Source organism: Struthio camelus, chromosome 1, assembly GCF_040807025.1.
Source record: "Struthio camelus isolate bStrCam1 chromosome 1, bStrCam1.hap1, whole genome shotgun sequence".
Taxonomy (NCBI): Eukaryota; Metazoa; Chordata; class Aves; order Struthioniformes; family Struthionidae; genus Struthio; species Struthio camelus.
The window spans coordinates 68,679,737-68,704,364 of NC_090942.1; the positions used below are offsets into that span (position 1 = coordinate 68,679,737).

General features: G+C 47.5%; 1 protein-coding gene across 5 annotated transcripts in view; it reads left to right on the plus strand.

Annotated features, from left to right (window-relative positions):
* Nucleotides 1-24,628, plus strand: part of IQSEC3 (IQ motif and Sec7 domain ArfGEF 3) — a 109,765-nt gene that overhangs the window by 65,832 nt on the left and 19,305 nt on the right. For all 5 annotated transcript variants that reach the window (XR_011141605.1, XR_011141604.1, XM_068946774.1 and 2 more), the window contains exons 3-5: nucleotides 4,229-4,517; nucleotides 10,740-11,833; nucleotides 16,971-17,132. Coding sequence is in view for 3 of the 5 variants with exons in the window: in XM_068946774.1 (XP_068802875.1) it covers nucleotides 4,229-4,517; nucleotides 10,740-11,833; nucleotides 16,971-17,132 (1,545 nt within the window). In the remaining 2 variants the exon portion in view is untranslated. The remainder of the gene's footprint in view (nucleotides 1-4,228; nucleotides 4,518-10,739; nucleotides 11,834-16,970; nucleotides 17,133-24,628) is intronic.

Below are 24,628 nucleotides of genomic sequence, written 5' to 3' on the forward strand. Positions count from 1 at the left end.
CTGGGAGGATGTGCAGAAAATGGGGCTTTGCTCATACCGCAGGTAAGTGCGCGCCAGATGGTGCTCTCTGTGCACTGCCCTGCACATGAAGTGTCCACAGAAACACTGGAGTGCTGAACGAAGGTGGATCTTGATGGATAAGCCATGGAGCTAGGTGGATGTTTTAGCCTCTAGGCTGCCCTAACAGCTCCTCTACCTAGCAGTGTTCACACAGGTCTGGTGACTAGCCAGATTGTTCCCTTTTTAAAAATTGGCCCACACATACCCATCAGCAGGACTACAAAGTCTTGGAAAGTGAAGCTCTTTTCTTCAAAGGCTTCAAACAAACAGATAAGCACAACCTCTAGGCACTGCCAGCTCCCAAATAAAGGGAGCAAGGATACTCAAGTTTCAGGGCTGAGCATTCAAAGTTGGGTTGGATATATGGTTTTAACACTACCTGCTTCAGTTCATGCTTCATGCTTCATGTAAAACACGTGCCCTGACAACTCTGATTTTGAAAAATAGCAATGTGAATTTATAGCTTTCTCAGCTGCAAGCTTATCAATAATTGATACTGCCAGAATATAAACACTATGACCTTGTTGTGTCTCGGAAAAGGCATCCTAAAACAGTATAGCCCCCCCACAACAGGAGAGAAAGACTGACAAACTCAAGTGAATCCAGTGGAGGGTGACTGAGATGGACAGGGGTCTGGAGGGAGGTGGGTTTGTTCAGCCTGGAGAAGAGAGGAGAAGGGGGATATAGGGATGATGGAGGCAGATTCTTCCCACAGGTGCACCATGAAAGGATGAGAGGCAATGGACACAAGCTGCAGCAAGGGAAACTCCATCCTGATATAAAGAAAAAAATCATCCTAAGTGTATTGGAGCACAGGGACAGATTTGTCAGGGCACAGCAAGGGCCAGCTGCTCTTAGAGAACCATGGTGCCAGGAGCTGCTGAGGATCCCTGGACTGGCAGGGCAGGGTCTCACCAGCTGAGACCCGTCCCACTGCCCCACAAGGGAGCACAGCACACCAGGGGGCAGCTGGGGGCAGCCCCAGGCCTAGGCATGAAGCATGTCCAGGAGGCCGGGAATGGAACAAGCCTGGGCCAGGTGGTCAGCCTGCAGGTCAAGGTCTGGATCAGGCCTAGTGAGGGTAACCAGGGCCAGATACAGCCCCATGATGGCTGGGCAAGGCTGTGGTGACAGGGCTAGACCAAGGCCCGGCTGGGCTAGGCAGTTGGCCCATGGGTTGGGATCCAGATCAGTGGGGCCCGCGGTTGGTCACGGACAGGGCTGTGGTGCGGCTGGAGACTGGCACTGCTACTGTGTCATAGGGCAATGACTGACAGCCCTGGACTGGACCTGGGGCTGGGCAGGGAAGGGAGACACCCCAGGGGAGGCTGGGCAGGGCCAATAAGGCCTGGTAGTGCCCTTAGGGCCCTGACTAGGTTGTCCAAAGAGCCTGGGGAGTCTTCACCTCTAGAGACATTCAAAACTTGATAGTACAAGGCCCAGAGCAACCTTATCTGTCTTTGAAAATGGCCCTGCTTTGAGCAGGGAGTTGGAGTAGAGACCTCCAACCTTTCCCTGTGAACTAAATTATTCTATGATTCTATAAAGCCTACTGTTTTTCCTTCTATATTAGCTGTGCATGCAGAATATCCTGTTACTTGCTCAGATTCTAAACTCCATAGGACAGAAAACTGAACTGGCAGCACACACTAGAGGGGACATAAAGCCTCACAGAGCAATGGGCCCCAATCCTGCAAAATCTTGTGCACGCACTTCATGTTCTACCACGAGCACTCTGACAGCAGTCAGTGGAGGCCCTCAGAATAGTATAGCTAAGCACATGCATTAGTGTTTAGAGAACCATCATGTCAGGAACATTTTCTGGCATTTACAGTCCACTCATGCTCCTAGGGAAGTCAACTAGCTCTCTAGTTCACTGCCTCAGGTCCTGACTTGCCCTAAAGAAAGTCTGCACAGCATGCTGTGCACTGCGGCCTTGACTCAGCTAAGCAGTTTGGGATATGCTGATGTGGCTTGCTGAATCAGAGTTTGAGTCTAGCTGAAATTGCTTTGTAGGGCACAGTCCAGTTCTCACTGAAATGGTTGTGAGGTTTTGGTACGCACTTCAATGAGAACATGATCAAACTTATGTTCACCTGGTCATCCCTTTAGCTGAACATGAAAATTGCTGCACTGCTGGTTTAAATGAGAATGGATAGAACAGGCTTCCAATAAAAGTGTTACAATGTGAGCTGTAAGGGGAAAGTCTGTTATTAATGTTGCCTGGGATGTGCATGGACATAGAACAAAAGGAATTAAAAATGGATATATGGTATACATGTGCACCTTTTGCTGTAGAAAAAATAGTGTACAGAACAAGGAGAGGTTTTATAAGGTGTACAACATAAAAGGACAGTTTTATGCTTCATTTTGAAGGGGATATTTTCTGATCTGTGAGTATGCAGCTGTGTCATTTTAATATACGTTTGACAAAGTTGATTATGTAGCGTTTATGCAAGAGATTAGTTTCTTCTGCAAATTTATTTTTCTAACTCTAACTGGTGACTACAGGAGTGTGTGTAAAAGTAGAAGCTTTCTACCTTTAAATCCTCCTTCTTCCTTAGCTCTGAGGTTGAGATTTTGTGTTTGGCTTATCAAAGTGTCCTTTCGGAAACTGTGGGAATATTTATAAATTTCATTTTTAAATCTACTGAAAGGAAGAGGAAGACCTGCCATTGGAAAGAACAAGCTTCATTTTAAAGTACTAGTAAGTATTCAAAAGTGCTCTGAGGCTTAGGAGGTAAAGTCCATTTACAGTTACAAGACTTGGACTTCTATGTGCCTACAGCACTTTTGAAAATGAAACTTAAATGCTTCTAAGTGATTTGGGCACTACTGAAAAACAGTAGTGATTTCTGATTTCTCTGATTTTGTTCTGACACCAACACTAATCATGAAATGACTTCGGTATCTAAATGACAGCAAATTGATCCTATAAGGAGAAAATCCAAGGGGAAGAAATGAAATTCAGAAGTGAAGAATTAAATAATTTAATGGTGCTTAAATATAGAAGGCAATACACACCCATAGTTTCAATGGAACTAAATGCATTGGTTCTGTACTTATTATTTTGGAACCAGATGCTGCTTTCAGTTAAGCACCAAACCCCTGGAAACTGATGGAACTGATGGTATCTGATTTATTGTGTGCAGTAGAGCCCACAGTCCACTCTGACTGGCCTGCATACTCTTGGAAATCACAAGTTATTCCTCTGTAGCCACTGGAAGGAGGTTGATGTAACATGAGAGGAAAAAACAAATAAAGGAGCCGATAGTTTAGATAGTACCCCAGAATACCAAGATCTTTGAAACTGGATGATTTCACAAAACATTTGGCAAGAGCGGTTAACAAAAGAATTCCTCACCTTTTCAGTGTATCAGACATATGTTAATCACGTCAGCTCTCTTAAGAGTAGTGCACTGTTAGACACCGTTTTCATACAATTACTCCTGTGGCTGACAGGAGGAAAGGGTGTTTTCCTTTCTTCATGAGATTTCAGTGGCACAGCAATCTGCCCTGTGGGTCATAAAGAAACAGTTTCTTTTATGGAAACTCTGTGGCCTGCTGTGTGTCGGTTGCAGACATGCTTTAAAGAGTCAGGATCTCAGGGCAGTCTGGATGTTTCTGTTGCGGCTTTATACTCTTGGCGCTCCAAGAGTTTCTCTGGAAACTTTGCAACATTCAGCTGCCCCTGTACCATTTCCTTCATACCCTTAGAACCTCTAGGGGAAAACTGGATCCTTGGGGTCCAGTCTCCATGCCAGATGGGACCCCAGGACCCACAGGGGGTTGCAAGCAAAGCGCAGAGGTGACTGCCTTCAGGGAGCAGGAGAGAGATCCTTAGGCAATGATACCTTCTTTGGCCCCTCACCTTCTACTACGGCACTTTGAGCGGAGGCAATCATGCAGATCAAGGGAGCTGCAAGACTGTTTCATGCAGTGTGTGCAGTACAGGTGCCTGCTCTTTGGGAGGGAGGGATCAGAGCTCTGACTGCATCAATGTACAGTCTTGATTCATCTCTGAGAGAGACCCGTTCCAGCCCCAGGCTCCATAAACACATAAAATGCAGATCAGTGAATGAGTATAGCAAACAATAATAAAAATAATCATAAATAATACAAATAATAAAAACAAATAAAAAAGCAAAACATTGCATTTTGTTCACAGTGATGATCCCTGCGGTTCCACAAGCAAGAAAGCCGGGTGTGAAACGGAGGATCCGAAGGAGACCGGCAGACACAGTGGCCAGGAAGGCAGGTCCGACACCCTGACGCTAAAAGCCCAGCATGCGGAGCTCCAAGAAGAGCAGGCAGCGGGGTGTTCCCCTCTGGTGCAGAAGGCGAGCCTCCACCACACGGGCTCCCCAGTGAGAGTGCAGCGCAGCAAAGGGACGGCCTCGTGTTCCCATGCAGCTGCCTCCGATTATGAGCTCTCCCTTGACTTAAAGAATAAACAGGTACAGAGGCTTCCTACTCAGGCTGTGGGAGAAGGGGATGGGGCGGGTGGGACTGCATTCACATGTGGTGGATCATATCTCTAAAAATACTTTAGCCTCCCGTTCACCTTGAGCATTTGCCCCACCTGAGCAGGCCTGGCCCTTTGGCTATGCGAGGCTGATGGAGGAAATAAATAACTTCCTCACCTCTGCCTGCCACAGTCCTTCACCCAAACCTGCCAAGCTTTGCTGCTCATTCCCTATGTTCTGTGGTCCAAAATGGACCCAGTTACTCAGGTGTGACTATAGGTTTAGAGATGGGTTGTGGGCAGCCAGAGCCTGCAACATCCATAGGTACTGCCTGCTCACAAGTACACGGTGCCTGTAGGGCTCCCAGCAATTGATTGTCAGGTCAGAGGTCTCCAAGTGCTCTCTTGTCCTCTTGGGTCAGTCTGGGCAGGCCCCATGTGCTCTTCTACTTTAGCCTCTTCAAACTATGAGCTTCCTGGGGAAGCAGGGTTGACTCAATAGGTGTCCTGCACAGCATCTACCATGATGTCAGTATATTGCTGTCAACGCCTCCTTCAACCCAACAATGGCTACTTGAGAGACAGGCAGGTTCACCAGGCTGAGATAAAATGATTTAGTACTTCGAACTGCAAGCCTTTCCTCCTGTGCCCAAGGCTATGGCCTGGCTCCAGAGCACTGTCTGCCCATCTCTAGCTGCATCTCCTGATATAGCTTTCAGCAGGGGGCTAGCTGGACTACTGGGGCTAAAGGCAGCAGGCCTCCTCGCTCAAAGGCAGTGGTGGAATGTGCCCCCCACCCCCCACCCCACTTCTCTGCAGATTACAGCCCAGGAGAACTGTTCTGCAAAACAAAACACAAAGAATCGATTCTGACTTTTCCCTGGAATGGCAGCTCAACCAAGGAGTAATATAATATTAATATACAGAACCTGCAGAATGGGAGATGGAGAGGACAAACAAGTGGTAGTGACAGTGTCCAGATTGTGTTCAGTGGGAGAATTCAGAGGGAGCTGTGCTATTGCAGATGAAGATGAAGAAACAGTGGTCTCAGCTAACAAGGTTCCCACAGAAGAACGTGCTGTTCCTGGGAGATCTCTGTGCCATTTCCCTCAAGGTATTGCTGCTGTCCCAAAACAGACATGTCAGATCTGTAGCCCTCTAAATTCCTGAGCAGCAAGAAGGCCTTAGTTCTTTAGCTCTGTGTTTCTCAAATACTGCATACCCAACTCGACTTGGACAGAATTCTTGCTTCACACCAGTGAAACAAACAGGAGAGACTAATTAACTGACTTCACAATCCAATGAGACATATCCTCAGGGTGGGCCAGATCTTGGCTGGTATATACAGGCTTACACCTCCTTGATGCCCTAGAGCTGCACTGATTTGTCCTAGGGAGTGTCTGCCCTGTGATATTTTAGCTTTAAGGTCATGTTGTCCTATGACTGTTCTTGCAGCAGAGGCCAGACCTGCCCTGGATGCATGTGAGACAGAGAGACGTGTTAGCTGCTTGTTCGTTACGTTTTGGTGCCCTATAGTACTGTCCTTGCAAGGACCTTGCCTATCTCATAGGTAGAACTGCTTTTTGTACAGCTAAGGGGGATTACAGTATGTGTGCTCCTCCAGCCTGATGAATATCCTCAGTGGATTGCCTCCTGCTCTGGAAGGGAGGATTTTCATGGAGGGAAGAGTATTAATTCTTCCACTTTTACACTCTGTATTATCTACTTTCATGGGTGTTCCTACTGACTTGTCAAATAGGTTATATTAAATGGGTACAAAGGTGATAGGATCCTCACAGCACTGTCCCAGTATTTGTCTAGTCGTAGCACAAATTTACTACTTACTGTAAGTATTATTAGTGTGTTACAAACAGGTGGAAGGAGAATTTTTAGTGTTGCAGTGCAGCTGAAGTCAAACTTAGCTTTGGGGGAGGGCTGAGTACTGATAAGAAAGGAGGACAGCATTCAGCTTCCTCAGCACCTTGAAGGTGCAGCTTATTTACCAGCTACTGCTTCTCAGCATGACACTAGAGGGCTGGTGAGTGAGGTCATGACTCCTTGCTGTCCATCCCATGAGACCGAGTGTGCTGACAGTACTCAGAGCAGGAGCACATCATGCTGGGAAGTTGGAAGGGTAACTCAGGTCCTGAAGGCTGGTTTTCCTGAGTTTATGTTCTGCTGGAGAACTGGGAAAATGGAGAGGACCACAGAATAGAGCAGCACTTTTTCAGTAGTACATGATCTCCACTAATGCTGAGCTGAAGGGCTGGCAGATGTACTTTGCATGAAGGAAAATATATCCCATTAACGCATAGTCATTACAACAATGTTCTTCCACTGTGAGAGGTTGGTGGGGAGAGGAGTTAAGAAGGGTTGATAGAGTAGATGTATTCTCTGTAGTTTCTTTTTTTTTTAATAAGGCATACATTGACTGGAGCAACTCAGATCCTGTCACTGAGCCTGATTCTCTTCTTGCTAACACTGAGGCATGCAACCACACTCAGTAGCAGCCTGTGTGAAAAACCAGTGCTAACTAAAAGTAAGGTCAGGCCCACTGTCTCCTGGAAGACTTGTGGTTTTATGCCGACGGGCAACAAAGCCATGGGGTGTGCACCTCAGATGTATGGCCACATCCAGGTCTGGCACTTGGGCTTGCCTTGGGCTGGACTTGTTAAAGCTCCCTTCATGTGCAATCCCTTATGGCAATGGGTATTTCCCAGTCATTTCTAATTCAGCCACAAGGCCTGAATTGCTTAAACTGAGTATTCATGTTGAGGCCCAGAAATGTATTAAGCTAATTATTCTTTAAATTCCCCCCATATTGCCCTTCCTGCTTTTCCCTTCCTTTGGCTCTGGCTGTCACATCAGTCTCCGGAGAAGAGTAGTTTTAAGTAGGCAATTACTTGTGATTCATAGGGTTTATTAGAAGTAAGGGAAGTCCAATCATGTCTGGCCTTTCTCACCTCTCATTTGGGAAGAGAAGGTTCCTTCAGCAAGCCAGACATACATCTCCATTACCTGTGACTGCTGTGGTGTGTTAATGGATGCCCTTCCCCCTCTTGAGAGGAGAGAAAGAGGCCAGCAGCTGCATGGATTCCTTAATTCTTCTGGGGTGTCAGTTAGCTTGGCCTAGTAGCAAATGTGAATATCTCAGGCTTCAGTAAATAGTATACATGTCTGAGCTATGTTGAGGGGAGAGAGACAGAGACCCATTCCTCCTGAGCAAGGGTTGGGAGGGCACTGGGCTTTGGGGGTGCTGCTCCCTACTTTGCTAGTCATCTCAAACATCCTTTGGGCCAGCTCCCAAGTCCTTCTTTCCTCAGCTGCAAGACATTGTAAGACCTCTGCTTTGGACAGGACCGACTGGGAGCACATTGCGTACAGAATGTGTCCTTGTGCTCTTGGTATGAGCTGGAGAATAGACTAGGTTGGGACTACTCTCACTTTACATCTCGTTATGCTGCTTAATGTTTTAGCCCTTTGGGAGAACGGAGATAATAGACTGCAATACGCTGGTGATTGTACTGATAGCTTGCACCATTCCTTTAGATTCTTAGAAGGGCCTTTTCTCTTAGTAATTATTAAAGCCTGCCTCTTTGGGAAGTGTCCTTGCATGAGAGAAACCACCTTTTTACTTCAGATCAGCAATGACATCTTGTGCTGGGCTCTAATAAGATGAGAGCATATGAATTTCACGTTTCCAGAATGGCTGTCACCTCCTCAGAAACCTCAGATAATTATAAGGCTGTTGCTTCTGCCTTATTTTGTATCTTACTTTTATTCAGTCCCTCAGATAGCTGTGTCTGTCCCTCCCATTTGTTTCTCTTTCCCTCCCAACACAGTTAGCTCTTCTTTTTGATTAACCACAACACAGTTAGCTCTTCTTTTTGATTAACCAGACCATTAAGTGCTCACAGTCAATTGCCAATAATAACTGTCTGGGTTGGGGTCTGTGCAGGTTATTGGTTTAATTCGCATGAATCTACATGAGCCTTCCTGCTGGAGGGAAGGGCCAAAAGGTAACTCAGACTCTTTCCGAGGAGGCTACCTTTAGAGAGAAGTGGCAGGAGTGCTGGTTATATGGTGGGATTTGATGAGGTCATTTTGGAAGGAAGGACAAAGAACCCTAGCAAAACTCTTCTGCTGGCTACTCAGAACCTCTTCTTGCCACTGTTTTCCTGCTCCTCTTTCCTGCCACATGAAAGAAACAAACTCTGGGAACCTGCAGAGACTTTGTTTATCCAAAAAACCTACTGATGAGTCTTGCAGTAAATGAAGCTGAATCCACAATCCTTGTATGGGTGATTTCTAGCAGTGGTTCTGCAGGCCCTTTCTGGAAGGGTAAACCTTGGGCCAATGTTTTCCAAATCAGGGGTAAGCGGAGCTCTGAGCCAGCTGTCTCTACCAGGGCAGTGACCGACCCCATTGCTAAGCAAATTGGTGTTATTTATCAGTACTGGGATTTGATGCTTGCTTTATATAAATGTGAATTCAAGAGCAAGACAAACCGAAAATCCTACCTTATGGCTGAGGACAATAAATCCTACCTCATGGTTGCTTCATTCCCAGAAGGGGAAGCACAAAAGTAGGTGCTCTCCCCTCCAAGAAATAGCAGCCTCCCACCAAGTGCAGCAGGACCCCTAGACCTAGACTTCCCTACTGCTGCCTGGGAAGATGGGGTAGTAGAGGTCAAGGCTTTTAGCACTTAACTCCAGCAGCTGGGATACCTGTGCAGGAGCAGAAGGGCTGGGCTTATGTTGCTCCTCTTCTCCTGCCATCTCATGAGGTGATATCAGCTTTCCCTACTTCCAGAGCAGTTAATACGGGAGAGATGACAGGGGTGATTTGCGCTTCTCTCAGCTGTCATTGCAGGCCTTCACTTTTAGCTACATCACTTGCCGATGGTTTTCTCTGCAATTTACATATTGTTACAAAAAAGGGAAAGAAGAGGGGAGCAGATGAAAAGACATGACCCTGCAAGCTGGGCTCATGCCTCAGTCTGGCTTTGACTATACAAAAACAATTTTTGACCTGAGATCTTCTGTGAGCTCACTCATTCACCCCATCAATACTGTGCTAGCAAGGCATGGTGTGAGGGACAGGGGTACATATCTGGCCTCAAGTAGACAGTAAAATACATCCTTTAGATCTGCTAATGAGTTCTGACTCACTACGTGAATGATGTACTCTCAAACTCTCCATCCATCATCATCCTCACACCATCCCCCTTGTCATCTGTCAGTCAGTCACTGGAACTGAGATATCAAACATCCTCCTGTAGCATGTTAGTGAAGTCCTAGTTGCACAAGAAGAACAAGGAGGTTGCTAGGAAGTATAAATATTAGACTGTGAAATGCATACTTGGTTTGTTGAAGCCTGTTAAGATGTCGTTTAGCTCTGTGTGTATGTATTCGCATGTGTGTGTTGTTAGCAGCTCAGGAAAGAATAAATCTTGCTACCACTTTTCTTGATAACTTCTCTCAGCATTTAAGATCAAAGTTTTTAGCCTTTCAGAACTGAAGGTCTTTTTCTTCTTGAGTTGCTTTCATTTCATTTTGCTGGCTAATGCCTGAAAAACTCGGAGATCAGAAAGGAAGACTGAGTTTTAGAGTGCTTTTTAAAGGATACTGAACAAACCCAACCCCCATTGACTTCTATGGAAGCTGATGTTTCTCACTAACTCCTGTGACCAAGACAGCATTTTCTATGTTTAGAAATTAACTTTAATTTACTTTTTCTGAATGCTTTCTCCTTTCCCCAAAAAGTATTTCTTAAGATGACTAAGGAAGGTAGGAGCATTAATAACACTCTGGGACAAGGATTCATGCTTGACTTGGCCACAGCACCGCTGAGGAAGAAAACGTATTGCTAGAGTATTGTTTTTGCAGTGGTGAGCCTGCTCTAAAGACCATCAGAGGTGGGAACGCAAGGCACGAGGAGCTGCAGGCTTCAGCTTGTACAGCTGGTGGTCTAGGAGGAGGCATGATCATGACAGCCATGAGTAAGCTCACAGTGCTGATGCTTCAGCCAGCCATGCCCAAAGGGATGCCTTCTGTCAAAATTGAAGGCATGGCAGTGCAGGAAAAGGCTAATTCAGTGTCAGAAGTTCCTCTGACAGTCATTACTGACTAATCAGTGTAGGAACTGGGGGTTATGGAAAGCTATCAGAAGTCAATTAAGAAAAAATAAGCCCGTTTGTTTGTATGTCTTTCAGATTGAAATGCTAGAGCACAAATACGGAGGTCACCTGGTGTCTCGCAGGGCAGCCTGCACCATCCAGACCGCTTTCCGGCAGTACCAGCTCAGCAAGAACTTTGAGAAGATCCGCAACTCACTGCTGGAGAGCCGCATGCCACGCCGCATCTCTCTGAGGAAAGTCCGGGTCCAGAATTCAGAGAGCTTCTCTGCTGAGAAAGCCCTGGTAGAGGGATACAACTTTGTTGGCATTCCTTTGGTGAGGTCCCCATCTTTGCCAGCCACTATCAGTGGGGCACTGACAGAGCTAGAGGACTCCTTCACGGAACAAGTTCAGTCTCTGGCCAAGTCCATTGATGATGCCCTCAGCACCTGGAGCCTGAAAACCATGTGTTCTCTGCAAGATGGAAGCTCATACCAGATCAGAGAGACCTTCAGTGCCAGCTCAGTGCAGCCAAACCAAGACTTAGAAGCTGAGCTGCAGGATGAGGAGAAGGAGGAGGGGCTCCTGCCAGACACCCTGCCCAAGAGCAGCAGCACTCTCATGATGGCCTTCCGGGACGTCACTGTCCAGATTGACAACAAGAACATCTCTGTCTCATCGTCTACCTCGGTGTCCATGGCAAACTGCCTCGGCAGCAATGCCCAGGCTGGGCTCTCTCAAGCCACTAAGACTGAAGAACCCCCAGGAGAAGGAGAGGGAGAAGTCAGTGAGCCTCAGACTGCCCCAGAGAGCTTACCTGAGTCCAGAGCTCTCCAGAACAGCCACACTTTCACCGAAATGAACGTCAGCACTAACGGCATGGGGGACAACAGTGCTGAGCCCGGACAGATTGCAGTGCAGAAGCTCCAGTTTGATGCTAACAACGAGATGGGGCAAAGCAAAGGCTCTGAAACTGAGAACGTGGACAACTCAGAGCAGCTGAGCAGCAGCAGCACCTCCACTTCAGCCAAGTCAGCCTCTGAGGTTTCCTCAAAGGAAGCACTGCAGGCAATGATCCTCAGCCTCCCACGGTACCACTGCGAGAACCCAGCCAGCTGCAAGTCCCCCACACTTTCCACAGACACTATGAGGAAACGCCTCTACCGCATTGGGCTGAACCTCTTTAATATGTAAGTATCTCTTTCATCTTCTGTTTTTCCCAACCTACTTCATGCCTCACAGGAATATGTGATGGCAGGCTCTTGGGCTAGCTCCATCTCTGGGGAAATTCTTTCACATTCAGGGGTGTGACCCTGTGGGTATGCAATGCAGATCACAAGCTGGCTGCCCAGAGGCTTTGTCCCTAAGGTCTCCCAAGTGCTGTCCTGATCTTCTGTCACAACAGAGGAACAAACCAGTGAATGCTTCCCTGAATTCTGAACCTTCACTCCCAGTTGCTGTCCATTTGGCTTCCAACAGCTGAGCTTGGGATGTAGACCCCTGCTCCACTCCGTTGTAAAAGCACAAGCAAAGCTGGGAATGTAGTCCCAGCCTCGGTAACTTAATATGGAGTATTTCCAAGGAGAAAGACAGACAGAGGTAGAGCTGAGCCTTGCTAGCCCAGTATGAGTGCTCTGGTTGCCATTTTCCTTTCAGTATTTGGGTAGATTTTTCTTCACCTGACAGACCAGCTTTAGTCATCTCAGTCTCTCACACATCTGAAGCTGATATTGTATGAAAATGCTGTAGGTGTGAACTCAGGAAAACCAGCCTTCAGGACCTGAGTTACCCTTCCAACTTCCCAGCATGATGTGCTCCTGCTCTGAGTACTGTCAGCACACTCGGTCTCATGGGATGGACAGCAAGGAGTCATGACCTCACTCACCAGCCCTCTAGTGTTATGCTGAGAAGCAGTAGCTGGTAAATAAGCTGCACCACTCTCAAGACAAGAGATTACAGTCAGGAAAGGTTAACTCAGGGGGTCACACAGAGTCTATTTTGGACTGGCAGAAAGCAGCTGAGCTCCTATAAGAAGCTTTAGATTTGCTCATTGCCTTTAGATGAGACTTTCCTGATCAAAGTGAGCCATGAGCAATACTGCTTTTTGCCCCATCATCACACTCTCATCTCATGCGGTTATGTTTTCCATTTGAGTCCCCTGATGAGGATGCTGGGAGTGTGATGCTTTCATACTAGCAGAATATTTTGCCACTCTGGCCTTTTGGCCAGAGTGAGGCCTGAAGATTGCACAGTTCTAGATAGCAGTTTTGCACAGACAAGGGAGCAATGCGCATGACTTATATCTGTGTAGTATGGAGGCTCATGGGCTCAAGGAGGGAGGAACCTGGATAAGAGGTCTGTAGGGCTGGGCTCAGAGCACATCCAGAACTGAAATGAAATTTTAGCAGACAGATCTGGGAGTCATACAGAACTGGAAAGAACATTTTACTAGGTCTGAGATCAGATCATGAATGGGTGGGTCCATGTGTATATATCAAAGTCAGGCTGTGGGTACGCACAGTTTTCCCTGATGAATACCCACCGTCTGGAACTGAGAGAAGGTAGGTACCAGGCACAGATGGGGACTGATTATGACAGAGGTAGTTCCAGGTCCGCACAGATGTTCTGGTGTTTGTGTTGGGATTGGTGTCCTTCTGGAGAGGGACATGGGGCTCACATCTTTGCAAGCTAAGTGCTTCAGTATTCCCAGCCATGCTTGGCAGGAGTCTGTCCACCCAAATTATTTTCCTTTGATTCCTGCAGGGTTGACACGAGCACTGACGTGACGATAAAGCAGGAATGAAAATGCTTTTTCTCAACCTCTCCTTCTCCCCCAGTCCGTCTGGCACACATTCATGTGACAAATTAGTGGTGCCAGGTCTGTTTTGGGGAAGCAGCTTTGCTGTCTTCCTTCATTCAGTGACCCAGGTTCACTGCATCTTGCAGGTCCCTGTGGGATTGGAGACTTGGTGATGTTGCAGAGCTCAGAAACATGACTTTCTGGCCAGGTCTCCCCTTCTCCCTTGTAACTAGTTGCTGAAATAATGTGCCAGTAACATGTAAAGCTTAGTTTTATTGACAAAACATTGGGGGACAGAGAGAAAGGGAAATGGCTTGTTAGATCTGGGGAGTGAAACCTTCTCTTTAACCACTGAACAGGAGCTAAGGGATACATATTTCCCCCGTGACAGCGTAGTGCACTCCAATCCCAGAGGCTACAATTCAGCCATTCAGCCTTTTTCAGTTATTTGGTTGTTGGCATCCCTGCCATTTTCCAGCAAGGAGATCGTTTACCATTGTAGGATTTGTAATGTGGGCAGGAACCCTTAGGACATGGAGCTGAGGCTCTGTGTGTGTGTGTGTGTGTGTGTGTGCGCGCGTGCGTCTTTTTCCTGGCTGCTCCACTGGGCCAAGAGGTGAAAGTCTCTAGTTGCTAGCACTGTCTGCCATAATCTATCTGGCCCTGCATTGTGTTTTCAGGAAGCAGTGCTCTGGCTTGGAGCAGGCGCCTGGGAACGTATTGATCCTGCGCTGCTGTGGCGCTTTCCTCGTTCCCTCTCCACAGTGAGGGGGAGGAATCCCTGGAACGGAGTTTGCTTCATTATGCAGTGCTGCTCTAATAACTCAGTGTGTGTGTGGGCAGCTGGCTGCGTGGGCAGAGGGAAAGCCAGCAGGACGTGAGGAATCCCACAGCATTTGCTGGCCCTGCTGAACACCCCGGCAACACTAAGGAAAATAGCAGGGACCAGGCTCAGAAGAGAAGGAAATGGAGTTGTGTGCTGCACATCTGGGTAAAAGCCACATACTGCAGTAGATGAGATACATCTGCAGGTGTTCAGTGGCAGAGGTGCTGTGTCACTGTCAGGATTTTGTGGGGAACAACTTGAATCCAGGGAAAAGCTGATGAAAGCCTGCTGTTAGTGAAATAATAGTGTGTGCCTGTATATTTGAGTTTTAGTCTAGGCAGTGCAGAAGGGCTGTCAGAGATGGGCTGTTTTATTCTATGTTGTCTTACTTTGTGTATGTCATCCCACCTGAAATCCATACATCCATGCCAATGTTTGAGCTGCATTCTGCTGGCTACATTCAGCTCCTGCTTCTCCTGGAGTGAATCCAAAGTTAATCCAGTGGCCTTAGAGACCCACTAGAGTAGCTGAGATCATCCTCTGGCCTTGAACACCACACTGTCATTTGCAGGACACCAAAATATGCACATAGAGGTGCGTTTTATGAATCTCTCTGTTGCTGAGCTTGACTTCAACCCGAACTTATGACTATCGACTTTAGCAAAGACGTTTACCTGTGTTCTTCAAAGGTGAGTCAGAAGATTTGTGCAATAGCACAGAAGGTGCATTGTGACCCTGTTGCTTTTCCTCAAAGATCTCAGTAGGCTAAACAGGCCTGGATTTTTCAACAGCAGATCTTGCAGCTCCCCTGTTCATAAATTTAATGGGCTGACTTGCTCTCCTCACCATTCTCCCCAGGGATGTCCCATTGCCCAGTATATTTTCTTTGTGTCATTAAAAAGTAAGTAGAACTTTTCAGGCCCTTCTAGTTTTGGCATGCTGACAGGGACCCCTGTACAGAGCAGGTCATTGTCCTGAATGCTGATCCCCTTACAGCTAGGCATATGTTGCTCACCCATGTCCTTCACCACCTGACAGTGTGACAGTGTCTGCCTGTGCATATCAGGCATTCTCATGCTCTGAGATCTCATGCTATCCTTTCCCCACCCAGGGAACCGTCTGAGCAGACTCACTCCTTGGGCGTTAACAAAGGTCTCTGAATTCAGGTTAATGGTGGAAGTGTAGCACCCTTCCCTCTCTCTCATTAGGAAGAAATGCTTTCCCCAGCTAACAGAATTTGGAAATCTTCCTGGCAAGCACTAATTCACCTCAGCAGAAGGGCATCGCAGCTGACACCCTTCAGTGGGGCAGACTGAGATACAGGAAGAAAGCCTGCACAGCATGCACATACATACTCCTGCATATACCTGGAGGGACAAGCACCCACATAGACTCACAACCGCTCCTAGATACATAGAAACATGCTTATAGAAAGAGACTTGGGGAGAAAGCCAAAATGTGCACACAGGCAGCGGTGGCAGCTCTTAGGAACGTGTATGGTCCAAGAGAAATCTACATGTATGAAGAGGAAACACACACACAAATGTGTGCCCTTGTAGGCATATGCATTACCCGCAGAGAGCTGCGTACGCAGGCATAGTTGAAGGCACGCTAATAAGCAGAAAAACATTCCCACAAACAGGCATTCAGGCTCACTCCATGCCAGGCCTGTTCTCAGAGAGGCACTCACAGCCACAGAGGGAGAAACACCCTCTGTTTCGGAGCCTTTACACAACTCTCTCCCAGCTCTGCTAAGGCATCCTCCAGGTGCATGCTCTCATCTGCCCACACACAGAGATTTCTGCCTGAGGGGGTAAATCAGTAGAGAAAGCAAGAACAACACAGCTAAGGGTGGGGGAGTGGAGGAAGAGAGGCACAAATTTGAGTGTGGCATTTCTATTCAGGCAGCCAGCACCAGGCTCGAGTGAGCAGGGTAGAAAGTGTTACTCAACATTGAGCAGTAAAAATGTAAGAAAAAGGGAATAAAAATTTTTGCGGAAAAAGGGTCCCACCTTTGGTTACCCTGCTCTGTGTCTTGATATTTATTTGCCTGTGACCATACGTTAAAAATGCCTCCTAAGTCTCTTTTGTACCTTTGCCTTTTATCTGTCCTACAGAACATGCAGCTCAACTTCCTCAAGACAGTTGCAAAGGGCCAAGTGCCCCATTCTCATCCCTGGTCCTAGTGGATGGCTCTCTGAGGGGTGCATTTAGAGTAGTTGACCCTAGTGGTGTTCCCTGTGCTGTCTCTGGCGGGCACCACAATGGCCGCCGACACCTGTCTGGATGTCATGTCCTCGCAACAGCCCTAAACAAACCAAGCTGGAGCATGGAGGATACAAGAGAATCGACCCTGTAGCAGAGGCCTGTCAGAAAAGAGTCACTTATGAGGCTGGTACTGTGTGGCAGGGTCCTTTGTGGCAATGAGATGGCACTTCTGCTCCTCAGGTGGCAGCAGGTGCTGCAGGTGACACAGCAGGTCCTGTGGCATCCCTTCATCCTGAAGTCAGCAGCACCTGGAGGGGAGTCCTCCAAGTCACTTGTCCCTGTCCTTACCAGTCCTGCCCCTGCCACACACAGGTGCATAGGAGCCCATGCATAAGCCAAGGGTTGCATTGCTGGATGCCATAAGATGAGCCAGAGGTAGCAACACCTCAGAGAGATCATCCAAACTCACCATGTTTCTGTCCTTCCCTTACAGCAACCCAGACAAAGGGATCCAGTTCCTGATCTCCCGAGGCTTCATCCCGGATACCCCCATTGGGGTGGCACACTTCCTGCTCCAGCGGAAGGGCCTTAGCCGCCAGATGATTGGGGAGTTCCTGGGCAACAGCAAGAAACAGTTCAACAGGGACGTCCTGGAGTAAGTGTGGAAACCTCTTCTCCTCCTTCCTGCTCTATAAAGGAGCCACCAGCCCTCCCTGGTCCTGGCTGTGCCAGCAAGCACCCTCTCCTCCATGCCCCTCCATCCCTACTCTGCAGGAGCCTCAATATTCCTCACCCCAGTCTAGCACCTTTCATTGCATTCTCCAGCAATGTCTTTGCTCCTTCATATCAGCAACCTGTTCATTTTGTTTTCTTCCTCCCAGAGCGCCTGCAGGAGCTCAGCACTGGCAGGGGGTAGAACTAGTATGCTGAGGTTTGTGGCTGGGTGGCTCTGTGGCTGGGGAGCATAAAAAACAGGTCTTACCACTCATCCAGGTAAAGCACTTGTGACACTTTCTGGGAAGTGTTAAGACAGGCAAAGGAAAGAAAAACATCCGCTCCTTGCTGTGAAACCAGCAGGGAATGGAGAACTCTGGCTGCTCGTTTGGTTCCCTCAGTGCTCAGCTCTGACATGGGTGACCTTTTCAGTTTGTCTAGCTGTATTACGGGTATAATAAGGGAGCTGGTCTTGTTGGTGCTAATGAAGCAGCCTGCATGAGGAAGCATGCTACTAATGGCTTATCATTACCTCTGTAATTCTAGAGCACTGATGATCATCCCCACTCCAAAAACTCCTATGGGCTGAGCTGTCCCTTGTCTGAGCACAGCCCAGGTTTCCTCCCTGCTTATGTTCATTCAGTGGCTGCCCTTGCTGGACTGTTCCCTTTAATTCACTCACTGTGACACGCTCTCTTGGTCTCACAGGCCTCACCATCAGCTCTTACCCTATACCTCTCTCCTCTTTCAGCCCTGCAATTTGGCCTGCAAAATCCTGGAAACACCTGAAACTCATACATGCTACCTCAGCATCTGCCTGTAGTTCTACTTTCCAAAAAATACCTATTGCTAACCTGTCAGCATCCAACTGTGGGCATCACAGGAGTAGGGTTGAGGTACTGGGAAGAAAAACATCTTACCTGTTCTTCTGACCATTGTCCAAGATGACAGGCTTTGTGCAAAGAGTGGCCTGGGGAACTGAGATGAGCCTTCATTTCCTGCTTGTTCCGGTCATCTGCTTGCCATTCAGATGAGAGCAAAGAAGGCACAGCACAGTGTATAACCAAAAGGGAATATCAGGGACAGGAAATACTGTCTCCCCCATCCTGAGAAACTCCCATAGTGAAAGCAGGGGAGGTTTGTGCCAGGTTGTGAGCATGAGTGCTGCCCTGCATGGGCAGTGGGAGCAGCAGTGCTGCTTGTGCCTCTCTGCTCATGGGGCCCTGGTGTAGCACTGTGACATGTGGAGCTGGGGACAACAAGCTCATTCAGAGCCCAATTTTTGGAACTGATCAACACTCAGCTGGGCCCTTCCTTTATTAGGCACCAGCACAGCTCTTAGTCAGAGCTACTGTTCCATTAGGTAGTGAGGACTGCACTGGATTCATTGTTATTTTCAGAGATGGGACCCATCTTCCCAAACATTAACTTCTTCTCCCTTGAATTTCACAGTGGCTTCTCTTGAACTGAGACAAAATGAAAACCTAAATCCAACACACATACCCCTTCTAGTTCAGGGAAAGGTTGGAGGGTGCCAGTTCAAGAGCCAAATCTAGGCCCAGATTTCGAAATCCATCCCTGCTGCAATTGCTTCTGTTTATTGCTTCAGGTACCTTACCGTTGATCCAGCCCTGTTTTTAATATACTGTATGGATATTGATCTGGCCAGCAACAAGACACATGTTCTCTCCAATCTCTTCATGCTGAGAGCTGCAATTAAAAGTAATTGCTTCTTCTTCTGCAGCAAGCAATGTGTGGGCTGCTTCCCCTGGCAGATACTATGCCGAAGTTCAAACCTAGCCTCTGCACAAAGAGATATTATTGCAATAGCAATAGGCTGGCACTTCCTTGTAGTCCTAAGTTCAGCATCATCTCTGCAAATGACCATGTTCTTCTGCCTCGCGCATCACTACAAACTCTGTGTCAGCAGCTCCTGGGAACAGTCCCTATTGCAAAGCTTGGTCTCCGCCTCTCAGCCTCAATCCAGAGGAGCTGCTGTGTTGAATCTGCCCTCTGCATGTTGCAGGAGGGCTGTTAAAGCAGGTCATCCCCATTACTCTCAGTTTCTTCTGTACCTCTAGTGGTAGCACTTCAAATATTCAATGAAAGAGTGATTCTGCCATCCTATTTACAGATGGAGAAAGCAAGGATCAGAGATATGAACTGCTGAGGCTGTGTCTACATGCTACAGTCTTTAAGCAACGGGGTCTGAACTCAGGGCTGAAACTTGTGTCTGATTCCTCTATGCAACAGATGATGTTCTTGCACTAACAATCCATGCTGCCATACCCTCCTCACAATAAATTGCTGACTCATCTTCCTTAAAGGCAAAGATAAAAGTAGACATAAAATATACATAAATGTTCTAAAACAGCAAGGAAAAACAGACAGAAAGACTGCCAAACACACCTTTAGCTGGTTACAGCTGTGCTGTTTGCAGGTACTTTTCCTCTCTTTCTGTGTCAGTTTTGAGCTCAGAGGATAGCAATTGCTGGTGTTTTTTGCAAGCAAATTTTCAATGGCTACCTGTGAGAATTGCCTGGGCAATGGCTGCACACTCAGCAGTGTGACATTTGTGGAAATAAAGCATCACCAGGAGAAGTTCTGGCCCAGAATTGCCATCCTGGCTATTCTTCCTGACCATGGAGCAGCATGCAGAGGGCTGGCAGGGTAGTTCGGTGTGCTGATACTTCCAGTGTGTGTGTGGCAAGGACTAGTCACAACTTCTGAGCTGTTTGTGTGTGAACATGAGGCAGCTCAAGGACCTTTTGGTATTTTAGCGCCGGCTAAGACCTAGTCTGGTTCTTGCTCCCCATCCGTTGGTGTGAATAAGGAGCAACTCCCATTAAATTAGTAGAGGAACAGTGGCACAGGTCAGGAGAATGGAGTCTGCAAGGGCTTTTCTCGCAGTCCCCACATCTATGCACACCTAGCAAGCCAGCATTAGGATTCCCCAGAGAGCATGTAGCAGTCAGGATAGCTCCCACAGTAGCTTCTGCCCAGCCTACCAGTGCCACACTCTGCATTTTTGTAACCCAAGTCACCTTTCCTCTGCCCCTCTGGCTGCAGGAGAACAGGCACTGCTGGTCCTGGCAGACTCAAAACACCCAGATAGAGTGGCCAAGGCCATTGGACAGGCACTGACTACCTGCAGTGAGCAGGCCTGTGTGAAGGGGGGATGTCTGCTCCTTCACATCCCAGACCAAGCTCTGGAGCCTTGCCAGTCTGCCCTCTCCCTTCTGAAAACAATTTCAATTATTAATGCCAGTTGCTGTGTTAGTTTAGCTTTCTCTCAATGTGAAAACTTGTGTTAGAAATGTGTACTGTAAGCATTGTTTCTCTCACAGCCAGATTGAATTAACCCAACTACATGAATAAATAATAGGACAGCTTTTAAAATATCTGCAAAAGTCTCAGCCTCCCTTGTGCATTTGGATGTTGGGCAGAACTACCCGAGTTACAAACCTGAGGCTTAGCCATAAGTCTATACTCTGCAAACTTCTCCTGGCTTCCATGGGTTTTTGTGCTCCTAGAGGCCTTTTGTGCCTGACCTGTGGTGGCTGATAAGCAAGCTGAGCACTTCCTGTGCCTGGAGGCAGTGAACACAGCTCAGAAGTGTGCATTGACATTTGGCGTTGTGAAGATGATCTCTCCTTACTGCCCACCTAGTTAGTGAATGCAATACTCCAGAGTCGTGATACGCTGGTTGCAAAGCCTCTGATGTGCATGATGAGGCATGAGGGAGGATAAGCACAGGATGAGGCTTGAGCACTGTGATATGCTCTTTTGCCTTCCCACACCAGAATTTCCAAATCCTAAAAGCCCTGAACTTATATTCTTCCTTCCACTTTCCTCCTCTATCTTTCAGCCTTTAACAGATTTTCTTAGAAGCCAGAAGAGATATCTGATTAACATACAGTCTAGCCAGAGCAAGAAAGAGTAAAGCCCAGAGCATTAACACATAGTTTTATTATGATGCATGCTGTCATTCTTAACATCCTTTCTTACCTTCTTTCTTTTGTATTACACACTCAGAAATTACAAACTTACAAAATTACTCAATTTTGTATTTCTGTTTGTGCAGTCTTCATTCTGTGTTTATTTTTTGCTTTTGTTCTCCTTCATTCATCCTTCCCTTCACTATAGTTCTTTCTTCCCCTCCACCTTTTTCTGACTCAGGAATTGCTTCCATTTATAGTTCATTCATGAGCAAGAAAATGTGAGTGATGCTGTGAATGAAGCTGGCTGTGCTGCTGGTGTCAGATGGCTTGTACTCAGGTCTTGGGTCTTTAGGAAGGGCAGAAGTGGCTGTCCTTATACATTTGCTGTCAGAAGAGAAAGGAACAGGGATTCAAGCAGAGGAGACATTGTGCAGAGTAGGGGGCTAGTTGCTGTTAGACTGTAAGTGCTGCTGTAGTTCTGATATGCTCTCCTTGCAGATGAGCAGCTATCTTGTCTGTCAAACATGTATTATCTTCTCTTTCTCTAATGGGAAGTCAGGGAGAGAAAAGCAGCTCCTAGGAGTGTAACTGCAGAGCTGGACACCCAGCAAAGAGGCTGCCTCTCAAAGAAGTGTTTGATTCCTCTTGAATTGGCAGAGTGAACTTGACAGGTTAGTCCAAACTAGCCTCCCTTTCCCTTCTCACTAAGGACATTACAGAGAATCAGTAGGGAACTTGCAGTACAGGAGCGTCTGAGCAGTGCAGAGCTGCAGCTCATGCTGTGGAGCAATAGAAAACGATGAGAAGGAGGTGGAGGAGACAGGACAGAATGTGTTGCACACATTCTGACTTCCTGCTGCTGCACCTGTGCCATAACCTCCCTTAGGCAAGCAGAGCTGTGTGCACAGCTCAGCCTTGTGAACCAGAGCAGCCTTCCCATGCCAGACTTGCAAGAGCTGAAGGCACATTTTGAACCTGCACAGGTGCCCAGGGAAACAGCAGGCTCCCTTGTACAAAGGCCCTTAATGTCCCTGGAGGGGGAGATGAAAGCTGTGCAGAATCTTCTCCTGCACAGCCAGCCTGCCTGGAGTGGGAACAGCTCTCTACCTTGGGAGACAGCTCTGGCCCAAAGCATGGCACTCCAAGCAATTTCTCACTTGTGAAGGAGTAGGTTCCCAAGCAAGGAGCCATGTGAGCTACCAACAAGTCTGTGACGGCTAATAGGCATGATTCAGCCCCAGAAAAAAAAACAAAAACAGGCTATATATGTAGTGCACCATCCCCCAGAAAAGCAAGACTGATGTATGCCATGGCCTCCACTTTAGAGGCTACCCTGACAGAAAGAGGGCAAGGAGAGGTGCTATATGGAATTCTGGAGTTAGGACACATGGCTGTGTTTGCTGGTGCAAGTGAGCTCTGCTTACTCTTCATACCATGGGCTTCACTTTCTGTATGCAGGGCAGCCTCCTCCCAAGGAAATGAGCTCTTCTGCAGCCCACCCTGAGCTTAGTTCTTGTGAGAGAGCGTAGGGATAGGGGTGCTGAGAAGAGGGATGTTTTTTATTAATATCCTTGTGCCTTGTGGTTTTAAACTTTCTACCTGGCTGCCTCCCCCACTATCTCCTCCCTAAGTGTGGGCTGCAGGTTTGTTATAGACGCTTTCAGTTGCAGCCCAGCTCCTGCTGCATTGTCACCTGAGTGGAAAAGCTGGAAAATAGGTCATTATGCTTGGGCGAGCAGATGCCAGCCCCACACAATACAGCTGCTTCCTGCCTTCTCTCAACCCTTTTGCAACAAGGCTCTTTTGCCATGCTTAACCCTGTGCTTAATTTTTGCAGCCCTGATGCCCCAGTGTCCACCCCCTTTTGGGGGGACCCATGCCCTGCAGCCCAGGAAACAGGATGGCTACTACATACCCAACAGCCGGGCAAAATGATCCAAACTAGGCACCCACCTTCTGGGTCCCATCACCTGGCACCTGGAGCCCAGTTCTTAGCTGTTGTGAGGTGCCTGTCTGCTGAATGCCTCCGGACAGACCCAGCTCCATGTGTGTACAGCTGCCAGAGGAGCCTTTAAAATGCACCATCTTGTTTATGAAGCAAGGAGTCAGTACCTTTCCTGTTCACTTCAGCAACACATAGCAAACATCCAAAGTCCTGTCCTTGCAGCACTGGGCTAACTGCATGTCTGGGTGTTCTGTGAGTTCAATTCACTAGGCTCATAGCAAGTCCTTGGGAAGGAAGGGGCTGAAACAGGAGGAGACTTTATAATGCAATTACTCTGCTCCCTACTTCCTTATCCTTCAGGCCTCCTGGTGGTCCTGGAGCAGGCCTCTCACAGGCATGCTGCTGTTAGTGGAGAAATGAACTCAACACTAGCTTTGGCACATACACATAAGCTGTTGGCTTATTGCTTGGATGCAGAGAACCATGCGGTCTCAGCTCAACCTTCGTCTCTTACATTGTCAAACCCAGTTCTGGGGAGAGACAGCCTCCTCATGCATGCAGTTATACTGTCTTTTACATTGCAGCTCTGGGGGCTGATGAGGTGAACACACTTTTTGCAATATGCTTGCCATGATATCCTATGTCAGCTTCTAAAGTCTCTACCTGTTTTGGAAAGAAAAGACCTCCTTGCTCCGGTTTTACAAAGATATGTTGCATTGCGTTTCGGGAAAGCTCTGATGTAAGCACCACAGTGTACACTTCAGAAACTTAATGGGAGACTGTACATAAAGCCTGACCTGCTCTGAGGCCAGACAAGGCAGGAAAACTTGCAGCCACCTAGAACAGGAGCAGGAACATGGCAGCCCCATGGCACAAAGCTATTTGCCGATTTGAATGTACTTTGCTGTGTCAAATTTGCTCACAAAAATTGTCAGATAACTATGACCCAGCATTCTTTCTGCTTGTCTGCAACCCACTAGCAGCATATCTGAGGACTACTCTAGGAGTTATTCCTCAGGCCTTTGGCACAAGCTTTGCCAGACAGGTCAAATGCAAGCTCAGGCTGTCTTTGTTTGAGTCAACATTTCTTTGTAACTTGTCCTTTCTGCCTTGTTAAGTTTTCTCAGAAAGAAGGCTACCCTTGTTTTGGCTGAGGGACAAACGGAGAGGATTTACAGGAGTTTCAGCTTGGAATTTACTAAATAAACCTGCAGGTGTCATGTTATGAAAGAAACTCTCAAAGAAGAAGCTGAGCATAACTCATGTAGCAATACCTGCCTGAGTTTGAAAAGAACTATAAACAGCTGATCTGTCCTCCTCGTCTTAGCAGGGGCTTGATACCTTCTGCATCAAGGGCATTGACTTCATTATTTGAGACTTGGGCAGAAAGGAGAGGAAGCGTTAGACCAAATTGTGTGGAAGGGGAAGGACTGATCAATGAGAAAGGAAGCAAAGATACGTGATTTAATGTTGGCGGATTGAGGATACTGGGGTGACCTCAGCAGGTCTCACTGATATGTGAAAGGACTCTTCTTTCACACGGCTGGAACC